Here is a 24,944-nt window from a genome sequence, read left to right on the forward strand (position 1 = left end):
ATATGTTTCAGTTTGATTTAGTAAAAAATACATGTATAAATTGTATATGACAAATATAATAAGTTACATGTGTATACTGTTCTTACTGTTCGTACTTCCTTTAATCATGCCCAGTAGCCAATGATAAAAACCGTTACAGTTAAACAAATGATGAGGTTAACATTAACAAGCTTTTTGAGATGTGGCTTTTCCTCCAGTGAACAAACATCTGGTTGTACAGGAGGAGGAGGTTTACTGTCCTCCTGTCGTCTCTCCATCCCACATAGCCAGTAGAGGGCAGACACGAGCTTTGATTGATGCACGCGAACTGAAGACGATGTGGAGGCTACAAGAAAAAAAGTGTTTTTTTCTTATGTTTGGGGGGGGGGAATCTAGTGGAGGCCTATGTATTGCGCGCTTACCCCTGCGTTGTAAGGATACTCCATTGATGCTTTGCTCCACTGTGAACACCACAGGGTCCGACTTTGTAAACCAGGTGAGACGGGAAATCTACAACACATTACATTAATATCAGTATTACTCTAATAATAGTAAGGGTCTATTATTCTGAGAAGTTATAATGTAATGTTTTTTGCAATGGTAAATCATGGATGGATCCAGAAGATGATACATGTTCAACATTATTTTGGAACCAGGCCAAATAACCTTACAAAATAAAATATCTAGTAATAATGTACTAGTTATGCTACAAGTTATTAAGCAGAGAGCCGCTGGTTAATTAATGATAAACTGAGCTTGCTCTTACTGGAGTTTTGCTCACCTGTTCTGGTCTTGGTTCCTCTGTCACCAGACTCACGGTGACCACCACAATCAGCGTGATGGCAGACAGTAACATGGAGAAGTACAGATAATGCACATGTTTCAACACTCCAGGCCTGTCGTCAGTTTGATAACACTGTGGTTGGGGATAGATGAAATCCAACAACATCCGTATACAGCCAATCAGTAGACCCAGAGCCAGCCCCCAAAATGCACCCTGCACAGTGGACATAAATTAACTGAAAGCTGCACTATGGAACTTTTCTGGTGGAGGGTTCGCCACCTGCTTGTATACGTGGAGGTGTTATTGCTTTGGATTGTTAAACAGATTCACCTTTAACTTTTTTATCTCTGTGGAGACAAAAAGCAATGTCACAAAGCAGGTTACAGACCAGATTTGACTGCTCACAGTAAGAATTCATGTTTTTAAAAGTATTTTTGATAATCAAAAACACTTGTAAATGAATAAATGGACACTAGATAAGCTAAATGCCATATAGTTGAAACAAGCTGATGGTGTACTCCACACCAGAAGTTAAGATTTCAGTCCCATAAACTTAAACCTCACCTTTTCATTGGTTCTCTTCCAAAAACAGCCCATGATGAATACTATGGAAACGGGGGGCTGTAGGTAGGTGCTGATAGACTGAATGTAAATAAACAGTTGCCCCCCCTGACTGGCTTGGACCACAGGTATCCACAACACAGACACCCCCACAAGAACCAGCACAAAGACTCTAGGGAAAACATTCACAAAACATGACGCCATGCTTAATAATGTCTGGCAATCAACCACAAGATTCAGTGGAAAAGACCCTTGTGCAGATCTATGAATGTAGGAAATTCAAAGTTTGTTTCAGAAAAGATCAGTGTGTCGCAGTGTTAAATGATGATTAGCTGTGAAATAAGGGATGGACTCAAAAGTGCACTGCATAGGGCATCCTAGGGCTGGGCGATATGGATCAAAAAATATATCTTGATATATTTTGCTATCTCGATATACGATATATATCTCGATATCTGTACAGGAAAAAATAAACCCTTAAAACGGAAAACTGCAAAAACAAATATGCCAAATTCCACAAGGTCCTTTTTTAAAAAATTAAGTGTAAGAGGTCAGCAGTTCATATAGGAACATTTAAGATTACAAAAAACCCTAATTACATAAATAATAATTTAACTGTTAAATAAAAGAAATAAAACATATTTCCTTTGTTTCATTCATAAATAAAACAACTCAACACAAGCTCATCTTTGCATTAACTCTGTTATCCAAACCATAACCATGAGCTCCTTCAGCGAAGCAGCTCAGGAATCCATTTTTGTACAAGTTATACTGCAACATATTATTAATTAAAATCTTCTGCATAAATAGAATTTACATTACAAAACTTTACAAGATATATAGCATAACGACTCAAGAGCCACATCAGCCCGTTTGAGATTATAGTGTTAATTTTTTTTTTTTGCAGCTTTGCGCAGACTTGTTTACGTTTTACAGAAACGAAACTTAAAAAGCGCATGGCTAATTTGCATAAACAGCGCACTCCACAGGCCGCTCATGCAGTACAACTTCTTTTGGACTAAAGGACTCGACTCGGTGGAATATGAGGATGTGCTGCTGATGGTTTTGTCTGTAAATGGTGGAAAAGTTTCATGGCGCTTGAAGCTTTTCACTGGCAGCAACTTTCAGCGTTCACGGCGATAGTGACGAGTGAATGAGACACGAGTGAACAAAATCAGGGAGGCGAGGGCAGCGACAGAGAAGACAAACAAGTGAAGCGGCGAAATCAAAATTTAATATAAGCATTATATCGATATATACGATATGTCAGAATTCATATCGAGTTTTTTAAAAATCTCGATATATTAAAAATATCGAGATATCGCCCACCCCTTGGGCATCCACTACTTTCTTGTCTTCATGGAGTTGTTATTGCTATGGCAATAACACATCTAACTAGCATTTTTGAAATTACGGCATTTTTATTGCTAAAAAAATGTGCTATATAAATATATGTGATGGATTGCAAAAACATGTATTTTTATTGTAAGCCAGGTTGCTGCTTCATGGATCTGAACTATAACATAGTCTTATTGTACTTGTTGTGTCCTACTTGTTTCCATTGATATCAATAAGTATAATGCCATTCTGTGTAACATTCTATGTAAAGTAAGAACATCTCCATGGAGACAAACAGGAAGAACACAGTGCCCTTTTAATAGTCACTGTATTATTGTACACTTGCCTGCCAACAATCATGAGCTCCCACTCAGATGCCCTGGACCTAAAAGTCTTCCACAGATCCATGGTGAAAATGGTGCTGGCACTGTTGAAGATGGATGTGAGGGAGGACATGAGAGCAGCAATCATAACAGCCATCATCAGACCACGCAGACCTAGCACAGAAAAAACAACAAAAAAACATTTGTACTTGTTTTTGCTTTGGCTTAACTTTAGAGATCGATATCAGTTTGTGTCACCTGCAGGCAGCAGCTCCATGACCAGCCTGGCGTAAGCAGTGTCTGTGCAACCAACTGGGTTTCCACAAATCTCTTTACATAAATCAGGGTCTGCGCAAGCCACGTCATCTATGAACACGTAATGTTAGAGTGGTTTTCATGTTTTTCACAATAAGTAACACAAGATGTAAGATGTTTACTGAGCACCAACAGAGCCAAACATGGATTTTATCAGACTCATTTAGGGATGCACATGGACTGACATGGCTAAACATTTGATAAGGTAGTTCTAAATAATTATAAACCTAAAGGAGGACAAAACAGATTTGTTGCTAAATAAAACAAATACAGTGGGCTCTGACCACCAGAGGCAGCTCTGCTATGCTCTGAAGTGTCATTTAAGTTTCAATACCCATTTGAAACTTTATTGACAAGTGTGTATGCTGTCATCTGCTGAAAATATGGCATGAGTTTACCCGTATATAAGATTCTGCTGATCATTCCTGGTAACATCACAGCAAAGAAAGGTATGACTTTGAGGTACACAGCCAAAAGGGAGCCTCCTTTTGCATGGGTCAAAGTCTTAGCTGCAAGTGAGCGCTGCACAATCACCTGCAGAAACAGCACACATGGAAATATACACTACCATAAACTAAAATATCATAACATACATATATAATAATATGTAGTGAAAGGAGGAAATAGTAGAGCATTTTGGATAAAAGGTTTAATGCTAGTTACTGCTTTAAAAAGGATTGTTTGAATTCTGCTAAGCATTCAGAGTCAGTACCTGATCGGAGCACCAGTACCACATAGAGGGTATGGACATGCCAATGAGTACCCCAGGCCAGGGGAGGTCAGAGGTCACTGGGTCTCTGAACAAATGAAAGGCATCCTCTCGAGGGATGCCACAGGTTGTGTTGGGCACACGCACAGAGGGGATGGCATCAGCATAACCCCCCATGAGCGCATTCCAGCCTCCAACTTCTGCAAAACCTAAAAGAAAACACACAAGTTAGACTTATTCAAAATTTAAATAAATTTCTATAATAATTTTACAATGGATGAGCCTTACTGAAGCCCATGAGTGTCAGTGCTCCTGCTAACATGATCATAGTCTGAGCTGCATCTGTGTAGATAACTGCAGCCAAGCCACCTACCTCAAAAAATGTTACATTTAATATGGTCTTATACATAAGACATATTAAAATGTATGAATAATAAACAATAACCTGCTACTGTGTATACAGCTGTTATTGAAAGAAGCAGCACAACAGCAAGATAAATATTCCACTGCAATGCGAGCTGAATGAACAAAGCACCAGCATACATATCCACCTGCCAAATCACAACCAAAACTTAATATAGAAAATGTACAAACCAAATACTTAAAAGGATAAAGACTACATACTGAGATCTTTGTGAAGATGTAAATAAATAAGTATAAGACAGCTATCAGTAACTGCGTTCTTCTGCCGCCAAAGCGTTTTTGTAAATACTCAGGCATAGTGGTAACCTAAATAAAAAAAATTAAAAAAAAAGAATAGGAGCATACAATGTAAGTTAAGATCATACTTAAATAAGGTCTGCTTGGTTTAAATGTCCTCACCCCAGAAGCAAGATAAATAGGCAGAAAGATCCATCCCAGCAGCAAAATCATGAACATGCCCTTTTAATTTCAAAATAATACATTTCAGTATATTTACACAACTGAAATGGAAACAACATATTACTTTACTTACATTCCATTCATATGCAATGGCACCAATTCCTGCAGCAGCCCCTGACCCTGCCAGACCAATAAAGTGACCACTGCCAATGTTACTGGCAAAGAGAGAAGCACCCACCTAAAATTAGACAAAAGTTAGTTGGTTATTTTTGATGACATGGCCTCAATATTTAAATGAGGTTAGAACTTTAAATTAATTTGCAAGACTCACCGGCCACCAGGTCATGCTCTTCCCGGCCAAAAAGTATCCATCCACTGTGTTGCGTTTTGTTCTCCACATTGACTAAAGCAGATTTAAAAGTTGAATTAAATGAGAATGCTGTTAAAAATAAAGGTTGAGGAAGGCTATATGCAGACATACTTAAAACACTATGTAACTTTGTCTGGTAGAGGATCTGCCACCTCCTCATCTCCATACATCAGTGCAAATGCAGGCCCTCTTTGAGTAAAAATAAATAAAAAAACAATACATATATATATACATATATATATGTGTGTGTGTATGTATATGTATGTATGTGTATATATATATATATATATATATATATATACACACACACACACACAAACACACACACACATGTACACACACATATATATACATATATATACATATATACATACACGTATATATATATATATATCATACATATATATATACACGTATATATATATATACACACGTATAACATAATATATATTATATATACATACATATATATATATATTAATATATATTATTAATATATTAAATCTAACCAATAAAAACACCTCTAATTGCACATATGCATGATAGATAAGTTTAATGCTATATTGTGGACTATTGAACTACTGTGTAACATTTCCATGAGACCAGTAGGTGGTGTACCCTCCACCACAAAAGTTGCATAATGCACCTTTGAAATAATCCACAAAATACAGGAGTATTTATTTTGATATAGGGAAAAAACAAGCAAAACAAACAAAAATATGACTATAGCAAAATCATAATCTTGTCAAATTTTACAAAGCTTATTTGAACAGAGTGCGTCTTACCCAGAATCCAACAGCCAACACAAGCAAAAAGTAGACAACTAGGACCACTATATCTAAAGGAACAAGTGATGTCTTCAGCGGAGGAGGCGATGGAGACGGGGCCATGTTGACTTGCTTCATATAGAAATGAAAAGTAAATGAAAAGTGTGCAATAATGCTTGCATTTTTATAACTCAAACTTTTCCTTTTATGCTATATAAAGATACACAATGATAATCAAAGACCACAATGTTAGAATGATTATAGTCTTACCATCAGCTGGACTGAATGGTGTAATCGTGGAGTGCCTGTTCCAAACAGTGTTTTGTCATAAATAACATCTGTAAGTGCCTAGAATACTTGTTTTTCTGGTGAAACTTCTTCACTCAGTGCAGGTCAAACTCCACGCACACCTCTTCTACTGCGTGTTAGATTGTAAATGTTTTATGACACTTGGCAGGAGAAAGGTGACTCACACATGCACACTTTGCTAATAATAGTGATAAAACATACTGTGAATGAGTACATTAATAGCACTGGTTTATCACTGTGTACTTTCACATTAGATTTCCAAAATCAAAACATTTAGGATCTAATATAGATAACAAAGTAGGACTAATATATTCTTACCTTTTCAAGAAACTTTCAAGAAACAAACTTTAAAAAGGCACACTTAAGTAGATGAGTTTGAATAAATCAAATGGGATCTTCCACATTCCTCCACAAAAAAACAACATTTATTTATTTATCATTATTTAAACATTTGTTTATTTGTCAGAGTTGACATAAGGATAAGCAAGTACGTAGATACATATTGGATATTTTACAATGAGCCAAAAGTCTATATTGCACGCTGCCCACTGTCTGTAATACTTCAATAACAACATTAGAAATTGTTTATTTAGTTTTTTCGATTCAACTCTAAACTGTAATTAAATGTTAAAATGTAATACATAATGAATTTAATATTAAATATGTTTAATGATCAATAACATCATTGTATTTGCATAACCTTTCAGTATATAAATTCACTTTATATTCTGTCAAACATTTCCGTCAGTATGATAAATAAATTACAAACTTCCGTCTGTCCTTAAAGCTTACAAAAATATAACAGTATTATACATTACAATACTTATCTTGACTTGATCTAAAATTAAACTGATTCTTGCTATATGAAGAGCAATAGTAACTCTCTTTATGTAGATCATGACATTGTGCATTGGATAACTGAAACATAATGTATGTATTGCACATACAGAAGAACTCATGAATCAACATTTGGGCTTAGTTAAGAGTTAGATGTCTACATAATATAATTTAACGCAAAAACAACGCAAGTATTGAATTTTCATATTTAGCTAACATATGATCTATATGACTTGACATCTAACAAACCTTTACAGCTAACAGTTCATATTAAAAAAGTCACATTTTGTGTTGTTATTATTTTTTGCTTATAGGTTATTTGTATTTCCACATAATGCTGCGCTACCAGGCCAGTGATGATGTCATGTGTGGGCTTCTGGGGCTTTTGGGGTTTTCTGCTGCCTGCTGATCACTTAGAGCTCTCTATGGTGTAGAAAGAGAAGCATGTTAATATCATGACTTTAATTACTCAAAAAATCCCCAATCCCCTTAAAAATAAATAAATAAATAAATCACACCTCAAACTTGGAAATGAATTCAGCAAAGATGCCAAAGAAGGCCTCAGTGCTGGTGGCTTTTCCATCTTCCCCAAAGTAAGAGGCAGTTTTGACAAACTCTTCCATAGATCTCTGTTGTAACGACTCGAGAGACTGTAGAGCTGGATGACTGTTCTCAAGAAAGTTCTACACACAAGTCAAGGTGTTTAATTTCACTTTCACAGAGTAGAGATGTTCGAGAAGATAAGATATGATAACGAGAAGATGAGATGTGATAAGGATACGCTCATGACCACTGCAAAGCGGTCCTCAGCAGTAGCAGGCATCTTCTGACAGGCTGTGCGGATGTCCTGGATAGTTGAATGAAGGTCGTTCAGGTCTGATGTGAGACTCCTTTGGTTGACTAAAAGTACACATGTATTGTGAAACCAAGTTTATAAATGTGATTTTTGACAAACTATTCAACAGGCACCTTTCGCTGCAAGTGGAACCATAGTAAGATCTTTGGAAAAATCCAACACTTCAGGAAAGTGTTGACATAATGACTTGACAAGTATGTGCAGAAATGTAGATTTCCCATCAACTGTTTTAGTGGTACTCAGCTGTAAAAAGTGAGTCATATTCTGTGATTAGTCAATTAGATTATTTTGTATTTTGAGTTGTGTGTGTGTTGTACCTCAGTAAGAAAATTAATCTTGAAGCCAGTTGTCTTGTTGGGTTTAGGTTGACTGTTATTTAGATAATTTCCCATAGCTAACACAAACTAGAAAATACAATATACAGCTTTAGAGTCAAAACACAGTATTTCCTTTTGATGATCCATCTGAATAGCCAGTGTACCTCTAGTATCTTAGCAAGTTTCTTGCTGGTCTTCAGCTCCATAGAAGCCTTATAAATACAATCATATGCTCCTCTGAGCTCTTCAGTCTTCTCCTGCAAAGTGTTCTTGAAGAGGAGACACTGCAGACGTGTTTTGTACTCGGGCACTGATAACATCTGAGGAAGTGCACATGAACAAATCAGACAGATAGTGATTTAAATGTGTATCTGGACCATAGGTTTACCTGAAGGACAAACTGGTCAGGCTCGCTGAGTTTGCTGGGATCCTTCCTGTACTCGTCATACCTGTGCACCTCGTCAGCATCAGGGGCGTACAGGAGCAGCTGTTTGATGTGAGACGTCTCCAGACGGTCAGAGGTCATCCGCAGCAGGACCTGCCGTAGCTCTCCAGGGGACAGCTTCAGGTGCGCAATCAGGATCGCTGAAATAACCTCTGTTAAAATGGATCTCTTTCATGACTCTAATACATGTGCTGTTTATGTGTGGACCTTTTGCCTTACTCACAGACATTGTACGCTTTTTTATGGGATAAAATTTCAATCACATCTTTCTTTTTTGTGGTTTCGGGCTGAGTCGTTGCCTCTGGGCCTGGTGCTAAATTGAGAAAAAGACACTGTTATGTTATGATTACAGCACAGCAGAATTTAAATACTTAGCACATTAATAGTGGACATGTGCCGCAATGAAGCATATTGCATATTTGTTTTAATAGGGCATATGCACCTGAGTTCTTTTGTTGTCCAAAGTGAAGCTCCAGGTCAAGATACTTTACCATATCATGCAGTTTTTCATAATCTGAACTTGCCCCCAACTTTGATTGTGAAGAAACAAAACTGTAAGAATATATTTTAGGAGAGGGGATAATTTTGTTGTGGTATCACCTGTCCCCAGATGGTTCCCTCGGAGTTCTCCACCTGCTCCCAGCGTAGCCTCTTGACGCTCAGATGATGCGAGTCCATCCGGGACAGACTGGGCCGGGGCAGTGGTGGGGGAGAGCAGGGAGGGGGTAGGGGTGGTGGTGCAGGTGGTTCAAGGTGCTCTGGATCGGATAGTGAGTGGGGCAGAGACTGGGGCTGTTGAGCATCACTGTGAAACTGCTGCTGCGGCTGTTGCTGCTGCTGCTGTTGTTTGTGATGGTGAGCCGGAGGAGGGGGTGGGGGTAGGGGCTGGGAGTGGAGCAGGTGATGAGAGGGCTGGGACTGTGGCCGGCCTATCGGAGTGGTCAGGGGCTGAAAGGTAGAGAGCGGCAGAGGGGGCGGCGTCGGTTGGAGGGGTTGGAATGTGGAAAGTAGCGGCTGGGTTCTGTTTAGTTGTTGCTGGGGCGGGTGAATGACGTGGATTTGATGAGGGTAGTCTTGGGGCGGAGGTTGTGGGGTCATGTGACGGATGTTTTGGATCTGGTGATGTGTTTGCTGGATAGAGTGAGGTCTCTGAGGGGACGGTTTTGTGGGTTGGGGATGCTGCTGGACTTGCGAAGGCGGAGCTTGACTCTGGTGATGCCCTTTCATACTGCGTCGGCTCTGATGTGAGTGGCTGTCCCTGCTTATATGGGCGGGGGGCATGGGTGGGTCTGGTTGGTGGAGCAGCTCGGTGGAGCCGTGGTGTGGTGGCCCGTGGTGCATGAGTGGGGCCTGGTGGAGCATTTCTGTGGAGGAGTGGTGGGGCTGGTGCAGCAGCTCAGCGGACGAGTAGTGGACCTTGGCTTTGTGCATTTGGTGAAGAATCTCATTTTGTGAGGGATAGTGAGTGTGCTGCATCTGCTGGAAGACCTGCAGACACACCAAATACTTAACGATATTCACAAATAACGTCTATGATGGTCTTAGTGCATATGTGTGTTTGAGGTATCAAAAGTTTTAAAACTAAGGACCAGTCCTTTCAGGCTGTAGTCCCCAGATTATGGTGCACCCTGCTCCCCATAACAGCTCACCTTTCTTCTAATGAGGTTGTAAAAGGTCTAAATCTATTAAATGAAGTATTTATTATTAAATTAATGTCTTATTTTTGTACTGTCATTATTCTTCACTCTGTGAAGCATTTTGTACTTTCTATTCATCAAGTGCAATACAAATTTAAACTAAAAATGTTCCATTGTAGGTGTGCATATCTTACGTAGAACCCACTTTTCCTCATGTCCAATTGGATATTTTTCTCGACTGACCTCAGCAGGCGAGTGGTGGCTTTGGGCTAGCTGCTGCATCTGGTGAAGCATCTCTATGGAGGAGTGGTGTGCCTGGGCCGGGTGCATCTGGTGAAGCATCTCTGTGGAGGAGTGGTGCGGTGGTGCCCTCAGCCCTTGGTGGCTTTGGTAGATGCCCTCCTGGTACTGCCCCTGCCCTATCTGCTGATGTCCCATGGGCTGAGGGGCTGGCGGGTTCGGGGGTGGTGCGGAGCGGGACTGTCTTCTGTGCATGAGGTAATTCTGCTGCTGCTGCTGCTGCTGCTGCTGCTGCTGCTGCTGCTGCTGCTGCTGCTGCTGTTGTCGCATCATGTAGAACTGATGGTTGGAGCGATGCATCATGGGATCAGGTGGAGTGGGCAAGGGAGGCAGAGACTGGTGCAGCTGCTGGAGTGGCAGAGGGGAAGGGACTTTCTGTGTGGGCTGGGCGGGCATGGAGTGGTGGCTCTGGTAGATCTGGTGCATTTGTTGTTCTTCATAGGCCTGTTGTTGTTCTTCGTAAGCTCTCTGCTCCTGATAGGCCTTCTCGTACGCCCTTTGCTGTCTCCTCTCATATGCCTGTCTCTCTTGATACAGTTGTTGTTGTTGTTCTTCATATGCTTTCTGCTCCTCATACTCCTTCTGTTGCTCGTAGGCTTGCCTCTCCTTGAAACATTTCTCTTGATAGGCCTGCTGCTCTTGAAGAAGTTGTTGCTCCTCAAAAGCTTTCTGTTCTTCATATGCCTGTCTTTCTTTATACGCCTGCTGCCCCTCCTGTCTTTTCTTGAATGATTGCTGCTCTCCATATGCTTGCCGTTCTTGATAAGCTTTTAGCTCCTGGATGGTGGCACGGGCCTGCATCTCTTCTCTTGTCGGGAGGACTTTGTGAAGAGAGTGGCGTTTTGGTGGGGGGTTGCTGCGAGGCGGTGGAGGAGGGGGTGGACCCGATTTGCGACGTATAGGAACGTAAGACCTCGGGGACTGCTCTGGGGTGAAGCTCACCTGTGGCTGCTGTTGTTGTGGTGGTGGTGGTGGCGTTGGGATTGTGTGGGTGGAGGAGGCGGTGGTGGAGGTAGGTCGTTGAACTGGACAGGAGGAGGGGGAGGGGGGCTCATGGGAGGAGGGGGGATCTGGTCAGAGGAGGAGGAGTAGGTGAGAGAGGACATGTGCTCTTCACCGCTGCTGCTCTGAACGTCACTGGGGCTGCTCATCTCTGGAGCCACAAAGCCACCATTTTCCTCCTCTTCACCTCCCACCTCTTCATTGACATCTTCATCTTCCTCCTCATCTGGAAATCCCATCTGCACAACATCCTGGCATTAACACCAATTACATTTTATTAGCTTGGTATTCTCAGAGCAAAGCATTTAAAACAGACAATCACAAACATGCAAGTCTAGTTTTTAAATTTGTATTTAAGTACAGAAAAGGCAAAGCAAAAACTCCAAAATAGACACGGGATTTCCCACTTGTAACAAATTTAAATTTATGTACCTCTTCATAGTCATTGTCAGGGTTCAGGAAGTCATCAACAATGGCCACCTTTTGTCCCAGCTGTTCACTAAGAGCATCCAGGAAGCGGTCAGTATCCTCAGAGCGGGGGGGCTTGGAGAAAGTGTAGCGCCTCTTGTTGTGTCGTTGTGGAGGGGGACTGGATGGGAAGTCATTGGGTTCTGGAGGTGATGGCAGGGGGCTATCCAGACTAATGTAAGGGTTGGACTCAGCACTGGGCTGACTGGTTAATCCCCCGGGATAGAAATGAGGAGGGGAACTGGACAGAGGCTCAGACCAAGAAGAGGGTGGTGGGGCGCTTCCTGAAAAGACATGATTATGGTAAGATTTTTTTTTTTTTATTCTAACTTGGGGTATTCTCTTGAAGTATTCATTAACACATAAGATATACAGGATTGTAGTGCTATGTCCATCTAAGTCTACCTGTGTTGGCATGGCTCAGAGGAGATGCTGTGCAGGACTGACGGTCCAGTTCTAGCACACTCTCTGGTGCTGGAGGAGGGCGGCTTTTCAAAGACTTGGACCTCTTAGATGAGTACATATTCTCTAGTTCAGCATACACAGCAGATAACTTACAAAGAGACAGAGCAGAGTAGACTTTGTAATCCTACTTTAAAAAAATATAACTGTAAAATAAATCTGTTTACATACATTGGTGAGGTTGTTGGGGGTCTCAGGAAGAGAAGTCCCATCACCCGACTGTCTTTCCCCTGGAGCCAGCCTCATGCCCGTCTCGGGCACTGGCTCGGCACGCATGCCTAGAGTGATATAGTCGTTAGAAACGCTTAAAAACAACTCTGGCTCTTTTTGTTTCTGCTGCATGGGACCAAACATATCATCCCTGGAAGATACTGCAGACATAAAGAAGAAAAACAATATTCATGAGCTTTAAATTAGAAGAAGGAAACTAGTAAACATTCAATGTTAATGGTTATCAATATTATATACATATAATAACACAAAATGACATACCCATTCCCAGGTGAGTGCCAATGACCAGGTCATCTGAGCTGCGTCCTCTCACACTGCTCTTGTAGGTGTTTCCTGTCACTCTCATGGAGCTGCTGCGCCGCTGAGGCTCAGGGGCTGGCTCAGACTCAGGCTCAGGAGGAGGGGGAGGGGGAGGAGGGGGGACTGGAAACACAGAAATATATTCAATGCGATGGAACATTCTTTAAAGTGTTTTATAGTGTTCATCATGTATGCACACCTGGGGCTTTGTATCCCAGGAAGCGTGAGATCTTGTTTTGGCAGTGTTCCTGCTCTTCATAAGTCAACAACTGGTAAACAAACTGCCAGATAACCTGCTTGGCAGGAGTGTCCAGCACTGGGAAGACGTCCACAATCAGAGTGTCCACATTCCTATTGCATAAATACAGTGTGTGTTAGACATCACCTGCCAGAAAATGATCAGTGATTAGTAAAAGGCTTTCCTGTGCTGGAAGAAGTTCTCTAGAGCTTTGCAGATGGTGTAGCGTTCCTGGATGGTCAGAAGGTGCTCCAGCTGCTGTCCAAAAGTGCGTCCCTGAACACGGATACTGGGAGGGAGGATCTCTGCGATCCACTGCAGCGAGCTGAGCGCGGGAGAGCGGGAGCGCTCTGTGGGACCACTGCCACCGGCCAAGTCTGGCTCTGACAGGGCAAAGTTAGCAGGACCTTCTTCCACCACCAGAGTGGGCATAGCACCACTTCCCTGAAGCATGGAAACCACCTTCTCATGGGAGGAAGTCCTACAGAGAGAGAGTGCATAATTTAATAAACTGAATCTCATATCATATCATCATCATCATCTCATCATATGAGGGTAAAAAATACCTCATGTCCAGTCCATTCAGAAACAGAATACGATCTCCAGGTTTCAGACCTGCCTTATCAGCTGGACTTCCTGTATAAAAACAGTTCCTCTGTTTAAGCATTAAGAAATGCATATCAAAGTCTGTCACCCCACAACAACTCACCAGAAATGACGGAGTCAATCCAGACTGGAGCATGTCCTCGGAGAGTGAAGCCAAAACTCATGTTACCTTTGCAAACTCTGACAGTCCTAGAGAAAGCAATACAATTACGCTGATGTTATAATCTCACTCACAGCTCAACATGTGTTAACATGAAGCAAAATAAGATTCTTTTGAGTCCTGTTTTTGCATATCCCAAAGGCACTGGACACAGACCTGCAGTTTGTAGAGGAGCTGGAGTGTCCAGCGATGAGAGAGGTGGTCTTCCTCACGCCTCTGGTGGGAGGGGCCGCACCTTCCTCTGCGTGGGTCCGGGGCACTGAACTGGCCCGGGTTGAAACTAGGAGGCGCTCTGGGTGGTCCTCGCTTCGGCTGCGGCGAAGGTGGCTGCGGCTGGGGTCACTGAAGCTGCGACCCTTGATTCGACTCATCAGGTTTTGGGAGACGACCTCATCAAAGCGTTCCCGGTGCTTCTTAGGGATAAAGATCCTGGCAAACATGTTTAGAATGGCAGGACAGATTCAGGACAAAAAAATCTGAATCATCAAAATAGTAACCAAACAGTCTTGAACAGTCATTATCTTTTTTTATATCATCTATCCAAGGTTTAAAAAAATATTGTTGCCCTGTTCGCATATTCTTTCAGCAGCATTCTCTTAATTGGGTTGAAAATAGTAGCTACAGCCTAAGTTGTCCCAGAGGAGGGCAGAGGCAGGTAAAAGGTCCAAAAGTAGTGCTTGTATATTGTCATGCATAAGAAAAGAAGGAGAGCTGGAGCATTGTTTTCTGGTCCTCTGTCGCATTAGCGCTCACAGGTAATGCTGTCTCAAATACTGACAATTCAGCGTTAATCTGAGACGAGGCAGTATAGGACAGTGCTCTCACTACCACAGCTGCTTTCTATTCCTGTAGCAAACACCACTGTGTTATTTACATTTTAAATAAATCATATTCATAACCATCAATATTAACAGAAAAAAAATATTTAAAATGTCTCTCCAAAAGAAGGAAATTGATTTGAATATGTTATTTTGAGGAAAACACAGATGTGACAGTGCAGTGGAGACAAGATGGAGAAATCGGCCAGGGTCCTATAACTTTTGGGAGTTGAGTGCGTTTATTCTATGTAGGCCACCGAACTTCCCAGAAAAGCCATCACTGAGTTCAGACAAAACCAAACAGAATGGGGCCATTTATTAAGTCTTCAGGACACGTAACCTTTGCCACTAGTGATTTCATCATAACCTGCTGCTTTTATTCCAGTTAAATTTGCATTCTCATTGTCAAAAGAATTTGTAAAACTTTCTCTTTCACTAAAGTTGGATGTAGGCTTTGAGATGCCCTCAATTAGAAGGAGGCCAAAGGAGTCTATTATTAGAAATAGAGGAGGAGTGGATCAAGGGCGGCTTGAAAAGAAAGATGAATGACTTGTGTGATCACTATTTTCAGACTATTTTTGACAGAACTGTAGCAAAACACAGCAAAACTATTCGACTAATTGGAAGCACAGTGCTCAGTTACAACATACCAGTAAGTGCCAACAAGACTTACAGTATCTAAGCATCTAAGCAATTATAAAGACATGTTGAAGAGACAGTTCAAAGAGAAGGAGAGATCAAAACACAAAGGACTGTACCGAAAGCGTCTGGTAAGGTTCCTGTCCCTTCCCATGGCCCTCCAAGCCTTAGCGAGTGCCCAAGATTTGTGATAAGTCTTGGTCCATCATTATCTTCATTATTTTGGAAAGAGACAGATGAGACATAAGTCCAGGAGCTCAAAAATGCTTGCTGCAGACTCGGAAGGCAGCCAGATGGAGTAAGAGGGAGGGTGGGCGTTTTCCATCCCTGTACTCTTCTGAAACATCCTCAGGCATCATGAGCTGTTCAACTTCACTGTCAGGACTTCTGGACTTCCTGGTCTCCATCTCCCCTGACATTGCACCTCTGAGAGTTTAGTCAACGTGCTCCTTCTATGCACATGTTACAGGGTGAGTCTGGGCGGTGATGAGACATCCATCAATATTGAGAGCATTGTGAGAGTGAGCTTTTCTCCAAAGAGGAGAAAAGATGATGATCAGGAAGTAGATGAGGAGGGAGAGAGAAGAGCCTCAGCGGGATTCCTTAGGCAGGTCACACAATGACTGAGAGGAAGAACAATAAGGAGCACTGGCACACGCGAACACTTGCACACACACGCACGCGCTCACACGCATACACACACACGCACGTGACTGGGTACAGATGAGGCACTGAAAGAAGTGCTTTAAATAGACAGGAACACTGAAGAAACTAAATATGAGCATAGAAACACCTCAGTTCTCTTAAACGTATACTTTCAAAATGGATATTACTTGTAGGGGAGATGAAATTAATATTGTCACCATGATCCAAATACTGTGGCAGACAAATGAACAAAAAAAAAAGTAAGTGTATTATACGTAATTAATGCAGAATAAGACTGATGTGGCATATGTGTGATGGTTTGCATCAGTTAAAAATTTTCTAATGGATTCCAATAACCACAATCAAATGTTGTTGCTCTTAGCAGCATAGTTTATGATAGCCAGTCAACTTAGAAACTAAAAGAGAATTTATCAAAGAAGTAGGCTACGTATAAATAGAACACATCCGGTGGGAGGGTGAGAACAATCTGTGGGACAGAGACAGACTCAAATGGTCCAGCTGATCAATTTTCATATGTTTTTGTGTTAGGAGCTTCAGAACTCATCTAGTATTTCTATTGTTTGATCTAGATTGTCAAATTAGATATAAATAAATTCCCAGAGTATATTATAATTTACAAAATTGTTGTAACTGCCAGTGACAACTCACCACCAAGAATAAAATATCTAAAGTTGCTTTGAATTTAATACATAAGTGAACTATACAGGCAGTAGGGATAGGGATTTGCATATAAAAGATCTTAGAATAGAAGTATCTGTATGAGTTTAGGTGCAGCTACAATAGACCTCAGTCCTCTGAATAAACAATGTATGCATAATTAATGAAAGCTCTGGAAACAAACATTACAAAGCATATTTTGAGAAAGCACAGGCTAAACAGCTGTGTGTGAGATGTGACGCTATAGAAGGTATAGAAATATGTGTGTGCAAAGTGTTATATTATGAAAAATATCAACAATATAGCGCTTGTCTGTAAAGTTACATTACTGCAGTTACATTTAAAAGTCAGTACATACCTGAGGCAGCAGCTCATCATGTCTCCATGCATAACAAATATAAGTGGATCTATGTGTCTGTATGCTACTATAATTGTACATGTGTCCTACTACTAGAGCTAATGGGACTGCACTTTGTGGGGAGCAAGGAATCTAATTATGTGATCCAAAGAGGAAAATCAAAGTGTGCATGGAAGACGGAGAAATAGAGCAACAGAGAGAATGGCAGAGTGAGATGGGGCGGACAAAATCTGCAGTGAAGCATTTTTGTCTTTTTGGGTTTTGGGTTGAGCAAGAAGAAATTAAATATTTCATGGTTTCTTGTAACTTTTCTTATCAAAAACACTGTGACATGTCACCGTTTTTGAGACATGTCAAAGGTTTGAATGAATTCAACTTGGGAACAGGTTTGTAAAATATAGGGGCGTTTCCTAGAGGCAAGCTATGCCATATGCACTCCATTACGCACATAAACTCCTTTATGTTGCAGTAAATGAGAACACCTCATTGTGGCACTGCTCATCTCAGTGATGCTCTCAAAGTAGGACTAATCAAAAATGTAGCATCAAATCAACCTTTTCAGTTTATTAAACTCAACAGAACCACTCAAGTTCATTTCTAATCAGTGGTTATGTTCACATGCACTTTCAAATCAGATGATCAACTGATTTCTGGATCTTTAAAATTATTTAAATGTCATGTCAACCACAAAATCTGAAGTGACCAGAGGGACCATGATCAGAAAGAAATTGGATGATCTTGCAGTTTGTGTCATTTTAATAATCTTACAACTCAAAAAATCTGACAATAATCAGGACTTTCAGTGCACATGCAACAGCAGTCAGTACCTTTACATTTTTATTGCATTTTATTTCAGTTAACTTAGTTGTTGCAAAAGGCCAGTGAATATAAAATTTTAAAATTTTCAGTTGTATTTACTTGTACAAGCAACACATTCATTGCATATGATTTTTATAATAATTCACTGTCACACAAGTACAGTGGCATCTTCATGTGATATTGAGGGGTACTGAGGAGATGCTTGTTTACCTCACACTGTCAATGAGCTGCTGGTGCTCCTCTGTGATGAGGATGTCCGGCAGAGCTTCAGCCAAACTCTCCACATCTCTGTCGGCCGCGTACTGCTTCAGCACGTCAAACAGGTGCTCCTTCACATCTGCCTCCTCTCCCAGCACCTCCTCCACCTAAAAACAATGCCTTGTCAGTGTCCTGTTTCAGCAGTCTTTCTGATCGACTTGACTGCTGTATATGTGTGTGCTTCTAATTTAGAATAATTTGTGAAATGGAAAGTGAGTTTTCAGTAAGTATGTATGGAACAAATTTAGTACACCATTTATGAGGGAAACATGTAAAGTCTGTTATTGTAATGATCATGAAATGAATGCAGTATACAGTGGGGTTCATGTCATTTAACTGCTTATTATTCATTGGTTCCCACCTTCTTATTAAACTCCATGGCTTTATGTGCTCGGCTGTCCCTCACGCTGTCTCCACTCTGAGACACAACTCTCATGCTGCTGCTGAGGCGTTTGGGTCGGCGAGCCATACTAAGCACACCCAGGCGCAGAGGCCGGCCCTGGGCAGCCTTGATCATGGCCGCTGCAGTTTCATGGTGTTTCACTGGGATACCATTGACCTCCAGGACATAGTCTCCAGCTTTGAGACCACAGAGACCAGCTGGTCCAGTGGGTGCACACTCCTCTACCATGAGGGGGCTGTCTCCCACAATAGTGAAGCCAAAACGACCATCAGGGCCTGGACTGATGTCAATCTGAGAATAACAAGGCATTGAATAAGAAAAAACAAGATCTGTTCTAAATTCACAAGTTGAATTTAATTGCTTAGTTGTAATAAATGAAACTCTAATTAGCTAAGTACAATGTAATTACATGTTATTAGAGGTTGTTAAGTGAAGTGCTGCATACAAATAAATTGTGACTTAATTTCTTGATATACCTGTTTAATCCTTGACACCACTCCAATACTCGGAGGCACTGTCTTCAGCGTCTGAGCCAAAGCGATGAGCGCTGGTGTGCTCAGGTTGGTCACATCCTGCCCTTCTATATCCACCACTTGGTCCCCTGGCTGTAAGCCTGCCAGGTAAGCACTGCTACCCTCCACCACTGATAAGATGTAACTTGGCCCAGTGCCACCCAGTCGGAAACCAAACGCCTCAGGCCAGTTCTGATTGGTTGGAGGGAGGCCCAGAACTAAGACAGTCAAAAGTTAGTACAGTAAATTTGTGCATTTAGGGCAAACTGCTCATCCAAAACTAGGTTGCAAGACATACAATTGAGGTCACATGGTGCACTGGTTTAAAATAGAGCTCCTAATATTAGCAAAAATAGCATTAGAATAATTTGTCAAGATTTCAATAAGATGGTGAAGCAGATTTGATAATTATAATAAAAGAAATATGTCAAATCTAAAACACAGACTAGCTCAGGATTTCACCTTCTGGCCTTCACTACATCACCGTCCTCAATTCTGTGGTGGAGATGCCCACCACAACTTAATACTAGGTACTTTCAAATATGTGTTATTAATATAGTAATAGAAAATGAATCTTCTCAGGCAGCAACAATGAGATGGGAAGGGAAGTGAAAAAAAATCCAAAAATGTTCTTTTCAAAAAAGATAACTCAAAACAATCTAACAACAGAACAATGAGGAAAACAATATACAATATACTATAACACAAGGTATTATTAAGGCATCAAACTAAACACATCAAAACCTCTATATTTCCTGCCACAGTTACAGTTTAAACTTATCTTTATCATTTGCTTCAAACTGATGAAAAGTTTGGACTTAATAAATACTTACAAAAATCTTTGGAGGCACTACGGGTCCCAGACTTGACGCTCTGGCGCAGGGAGAAGCGGCCCTTTCTGCTCAGAAAACGCCTCATCCTTGCCCGGCTTGCGGCAGGGCACGTTCCAGCCAGCCTTCCTTCCCCCCAGCGTGGGGGACCGCAGTGTGCCCTGGGACACTTTTCTGCCGCGCCTCAGCTTTGCCTCACAGTCCCCAAACTCCTCTGACCCACCGGTCAAATAAACTGCATCCTACAGGTTACATTTGTAAAGGTCTGTGTTCCAGTCTGATCAAAATCACTGAGATATGATGAAGACAAGGCCTGTGGACAAGGGAGAGCCACAGAAAGGCTGGCTCTCCATCGTGGGCCAAGCAGTCCACTCTCCACCTCAGTCCCAACCCTGTGGCTAAATGATGATCACAAATCTGGGACACGCTTACTTGGTCCTGAAACGGTTTGTTCGCAAGAAAAGGTACAGCAAAGCCCCATTTTTCTATAAATACCATCCCCTCTCTCTCTTTCTGCTGCCTGTGCGGATGGGACCCTCTCAGAGGGCTGAGGAGTGACCCAGAAACGGGTTGTACCAGGGACACTGCTCTGATTATAGCGGCTCTAACCTCAGCTTTGGAGAACCAGAGATTGTGATATGTTCAAGGTCAAAGTCAAAGTCATACAATGCAGTAACACAAGAAATAACTCTGCTTGATGGTTTTGCAACATTAATTACTGCAAGATTAGCAAGATTTTAACAATTACCTGATAAACTGAACTGATAAAAATGGTGGTATTGGTGTCATGTCCTCTGAAAGTGCAGGCTCTAAAAAAGTTCAGGGGAAAGTTGAAGTAAGACCAATCATATGTCATTATCAAAAACAGTTGTTATCATTACAGGTAAAAGGGGGCAAAAATAGCATTTATTTTATTATCTTAAATTTGTAATACTAATACAATAATGTTTTTTTTTTTCTTGATCTATTAAAGACAGACAGTATGCCTATCAAGTGAGTAATGTTGAAGCACCTCACCACAAATATGATGGATGTTTAGAAAGAAGATATTTTACCACAGATTTATCAATATGTAAAACTGGCAAATTTAATTACTTGCAATTGCAATAACATGGTTGAAAATATTACAGTAAGGACAGAGTTCAAAAGACTTTTTCATTGACCTTCATATGAACAATTGTCCAGTTCAATACGGTTTCCACTGTCAAACAACAAAAGTTTGAATCTCGACCTCTGGGGTTAGGACATACTCCTCTTGTTGCTGCTGCACCATCTGAACCCCCTCCTCCAAGTCCTGCTGTGTGGTCACCACAGTGACTGTCCCTTCTGGTGTCTCCACCGTACCAGTGGTTCCTAAAAGCGTTCCATCATTAATAGCAGAGGCTAGTGTCATGGCTACTTGCTCTGTCAGACTCTCAGGGGTAGCAATGGTGATAGTGTCTCCACAGTCAGAGATGGATAGCCCTTCCTCGTTGGCCCCCGCGTTACGCACAATAATCTGAGGGCTGCCTGTGCCGGCTCCATGTGACTGGCTGACAATCTGCTGTACTACTTTCATAATATGGCTACCCACCTAAACAGAAGCAGAAAAAAATACTTAGTAACCTCAATCCAATGACAAATATGGACATGAGATATTTCATACTGACCTCAGTCTGGTCATCTTGAATTACAGCAATTTGTTCTCCTTGTACTTCATCAGATTGAGTCTACAGGTCAAGGACACTTTTTACAAAAGAGCTACTGTACTTAAATATATATCAGCTGAGAATTACAATTCAGTAAAAGTAAAATAGATTGGTTCTTTCACAACTTTCGTGATGCATCTTAGCATTTATGTAGCAATTGCATTAACCTTACTTTGATAATATACTCCTGTGTGTCTGCTACAACAGAGGAGAACTCCACCAGGACCGCATGAGGGTCTTCTGAGATAAGAGCTGCTGTGGCCTGCTGCTCTCCGGAATCCTCTTTTTGGCAGCCCCCTGTTGGACATTATAAGAGGTTGCTAACTTAACAGAAGACAAAAAGAGAATGCACATTTTCTGTCTCCAGACCTTTAGCGCGCATGTGCCGATTGAGGGTCCCATGTTCTGCAAAGCCACGGCCACATTTGGGACACTTGTATGGCTTTTCTCCAGTGTGATGTCGAATGTGTCGCACCAAAGAACCTTTTTCTCTGAAGCTTCTGGTGCAGTACTGACAAACAAATGGTTTCTCGTCACCATGGGTTCGCTGGTGCACTTGTAAGGCATTCTGAACAAATAATATATATATACATATAATTGTTATTTTATTAGACAGACAAACAAAGGACTTAAAATAAAACATTTACAGCAGGATAAAAAGACATTTAATACCTTGGTCTTATAACCTCTGTCACATTTGTTGCAGTGGTAGGGTCTTTCATCTGAATGGGCTCTCATGTGCTCTCGAACATGTCCAATGGTTTTGTAGAGCTTCCCACACTCCCCACACTTGTACCGTCTTTCACTGACATGGACTTCCATGTGTTTTTTCAGTAAGTAACCAGACAAAAAATCTTTCTGGCAGATAGTGCACTTGAAAGGCTTGTACCCTGCCAGGAAAAAAACACCAGAGGGAAAAAAAGGTAAATTGAGGAAAGTTTTTTTAAAACAATAATTTGGGTAATCTTCTTACCCAAATGACCCTTGACATGAAAGCGTAGGTAGTTAATTCCCTTAAAAGTACGGTCGCAGTGAGGACATTTGTGTAGTTTAGATTTGTTACCTTCTCCATCCCCCTCTCCATCATCAGTCTCCTATGACAAATATAAATAGTAACTGGATATGGAGACAATATAATGCACTTATTAATTTCACAAGAGCTTAAAAATAGCTCATTATAATCAAGCAGCAGCTCTGTGATATGATTTAAGTATTTATGTGTATTAAGACAAAAACTAAATTTCAATAAAATAAAAATGTTCTTACCTCAACATCCACATCCATTAGTTCATCTTTGACATGGATCTCAGTAATATTTTCAGCAGTATCAGGGCAGACAGAGATGACTTTAGTTATTTCCTCTGGCTCCTGTGAAGTCTCTTCCACCACAGTTTCTTCAGTTTCCAAAGCAATGCCAGAGTTTATGATTGCCTGACAGATAAGGCTGTCACCTGCTGCTGCCGCTGCTGCTAATGCTTCTGCTTGTGACTGCTCAACCATAACCTAAAAACCGAAAAAAGGAATTACACAAAATTTACAACAACAGATGAAAAAGATACGCTAGTTTTTTAACTAACTTGTTGTTCTTGAGTCGTTTCATCAACCGCCATAGTAATGTGCAACCTGATGAAGGACTTCCTGGGATCCCATTTCAACCACATTGACCACAGCTGTCTGCGTCCCTAGATCTGCATTCTCACTTTCCTCACTTGGCTGTTGTTGCACTACAATCACTTCTTGAGGTTCAGTTGTCGAGTCATGATCAGTATCCACTCCTGGGTCAGTATAGCAAAATTTGCATCAGTATGACAAAATTATAAGAGACAACTTGATAAAATCACACACCTACCTTTACGTGCACCATCTTTACTGACAAGTATTTCCTTATATTGAACAAAGCGAATCTTTTCTGTGCAAGGAGTAAGCGACTTTAGATGTCTTGTGAGAGCCCCGGATTCTCTAAAGGACTGACCACACAAGTTACACCGATAAGGTCGTTCATCTAAATAAAAAAAAAGTCAGTTTTTTTAAATACTAAAAATGTCATTGAATAGGTTATTCTTTTACCTGTATGACGGCGATTGTGTCGGATAAGGGAACCTTTAGTTCTAAAAGAGGTATCGCATAATTCACATTTAAAGTTTTTCTCATCTGTGTGTGTTTTCAAGTGGGTTCTTAAGATGTTTAGCTGTCAATTAAAAAGAAGTTCAAGGTGAATGGAAGCACTACATGTATTCAGTTAAGTACAGCAGTGTATATAACTCACAGTTTTGAATGTTTTCTCACACACACCACATAAATAACGCCCTTCAGTGTTGACAGTGTAATCATTTTTGTCAGTCTCAGCACCACTGTCAGATGGGGACCTATCCGTCTGATGTGACTGGTTGGTGGCTTTATGCGAAGGTCTTTTCCTCCTTTGACCACGACCCAAGATGTTATCATCTATTTGAAATAAATAAATAAATAAAACTGTATAGCTTATGAATGATCACATCATTAATGTTTGACATACTTTCAAGTGATTTCACGTTTGGAAAGCTTCCATTAGATTCAGCCACCTATAAAAAGTTTATGTTAAAGTTATATAGGCAATTATATAATAGTTATATATTTATACAATAAAATATTTGTTACTTCTTGGTTGCTGGTATCCCGTTTGCAGTTCTTGTGCAACTTGTGCTGGATGAAAGCATCCAGAGTGGAAAACTCGGCTTGACAGCGTCCACATTTGTGCACGTCTTCATCTGCGTAAACAACATATCACGGTGTTAGGGGCAAATAAAGACGAATCATTAAATTATGGACGATATGACGACTGACTATTTAACTACTCCTTTTAAAAAAATGAGGCATTAGCTTTGTTTTGCTAGCGGCAGCTAGCTTAGCTGACGCAATTGTGATGAAGAGGTTTGTTAATGCAGGCCAAAGATAAATAAATATATGGTAGTTGGCATTTTACATTAAACAACTGACCCTCATCTCCGAGACTGGTATGAATGGTGATCGTCTCATTGCCGTTTTTCGTTTCCTCCGTCTCTGTTTCTGCCGTATTATCATTTTTTACACTCATGTCGTTCGGATCTCTGTCGCAACGCTGCTGCGGAGAAGGAACATGGCGGATTTACGACTGCGTAGTCATAACAACCCCGAGCTTCAT

At 41.0% G+C, this 24,944-nt stretch overlaps 3 protein-coding genes across 4 annotated transcripts; all 3 read right to left on the reverse strand.

Annotated features, from left to right (window-relative positions):
• Nucleotide 1: 1 nt before the first annotated feature.
• Nucleotides 2–6,401, reverse strand: slc5a11 (solute carrier family 5 member 11). Of its 2 annotated transcripts, none has more exons than XM_020932518.2 (15): nucleotides 5,987–6,401; nucleotides 5,163–5,234; nucleotides 4,965–5,069; nucleotides 4,832–4,891; nucleotides 4,634–4,738; nucleotides 4,455–4,560; nucleotides 4,298–4,378; nucleotides 4,013–4,218; nucleotides 3,699–3,834; nucleotides 3,244–3,351; nucleotides 3,009–3,159; nucleotides 1,328–1,496; nucleotides 761–976; nucleotides 402–489; nucleotides 2–325 (listed from the first exon to the last, which is right to left on the reverse strand). In XM_020932518.2, exons 1-15 carry the CDS (start codon nucleotides 6,104–6,106, stop codon nucleotides 105–107), a joined length of 1,944 nt encoding a protein of 647 aa, XP_020788177.2. In that variant the 5' UTR covers nucleotides 6,107–6,401; the 3' UTR covers nucleotides 2–104. The 2 variants fall into 2 exon arrangements, with proteins under 2 accessions (XP_020788177.2, XP_055008326.1); XM_055152351.1 differs by having other exon boundaries at nucleotides 396–489.
• Nucleotides 6,402–6,716: 315 nt separating this feature from the next.
• grid2ipa (glutamate receptor, ionotropic, delta 2 (Grid2) interacting protein, a) lies at nucleotides 6,717–20,942 on the reverse strand. Its single transcript, XM_055152345.1, is given in 25 exon segments — nucleotides 6,717–7,537; nucleotides 7,633–7,797; nucleotides 7,896–8,014; nucleotides 8,084–8,213; nucleotides 8,288–8,374; nucleotides 8,452–8,607; nucleotides 8,676–8,872; nucleotides 8,956–9,045; nucleotides 9,175–9,262; nucleotides 9,333–10,220; nucleotides 10,613–11,632; nucleotides 11,635–11,922; nucleotides 12,104–12,423; nucleotides 12,545–12,692; nucleotides 12,773–12,879; nucleotides 13,094–13,255; nucleotides 13,332–13,480; nucleotides 13,552–13,851; nucleotides 13,937–14,006; nucleotides 14,080–14,165; nucleotides 14,293–14,565; nucleotides 18,304–18,458; nucleotides 18,713–19,045; nucleotides 19,231–19,484; nucleotides 20,100–20,942. Coding segments are annotated over 25 exon segments (5,751 nt in total). The 5' UTR covers nucleotides 20,185–20,942; the 3' UTR covers nucleotides 6,717–7,456.
• Nucleotides 20,943–21,157: 215 nt separating this feature from the next.
• e4f1 (E4F transcription factor 1) lies at nucleotides 21,158–24,898 on the reverse strand. Its single transcript, XM_020934121.2, is given in 15 exon segments — nucleotides 21,158–21,669; nucleotides 21,746–21,805; nucleotides 21,957–22,081; nucleotides 22,154–22,352; nucleotides 22,457–22,674; nucleotides 22,758–22,878; nucleotides 23,051–23,287; nucleotides 23,362–23,403; nucleotides 23,405–23,559; nucleotides 23,634–23,786; nucleotides 23,852–23,972; nucleotides 24,051–24,229; nucleotides 24,300–24,345; nucleotides 24,422–24,531; nucleotides 24,761–24,898. Coding segments are annotated over 15 exon segments (2,232 nt in total). The 5' UTR covers nucleotides 24,858–24,898; the 3' UTR covers nucleotides 21,158–21,300.
• Nucleotides 24,899–24,944: the final 46 nt, after the last annotated feature.

The sequence above is a fragment of the Boleophthalmus pectinirostris genome, unplaced genomic scaffold, assembly GCF_026225935.1.
Source record: "Boleophthalmus pectinirostris isolate CB_2022bp ecotype Guang Dong unplaced genomic scaffold, ASM2622593v1 HiC_scaffold_17, whole genome shotgun sequence".
NCBI classification, from domain to species: Eukaryota; Metazoa; Chordata; class Actinopteri; order Gobiiformes; family Gobiidae; genus Boleophthalmus; species Boleophthalmus pectinirostris.

Excerpts from the sequence above, each read along its gene's own strand:
- slc5a11 (XM_055152351.1), bottom strand. The coding sequence starts at position 6,106 with ATGAAGCAAGTCAACATGGCCCCGTCTCCATCGCCTCCTCCGCTGAAG. Across the intron at positions 5,070-5,162 it reads AGAGCATGACCTGGTGGCCG|GTGGGTGCTTCTCTCTTTGC; the intron begins GTGAGTCTTGCA and ends GTCTAATTTTAG. Across the intron at positions 490-760 it reads AGGAACCAAGACCAGAACAG|ATTTCCCGTCTCACCTGGTT; the intron begins GTGAGCAAAACT and ends AATGTGTTGTAG.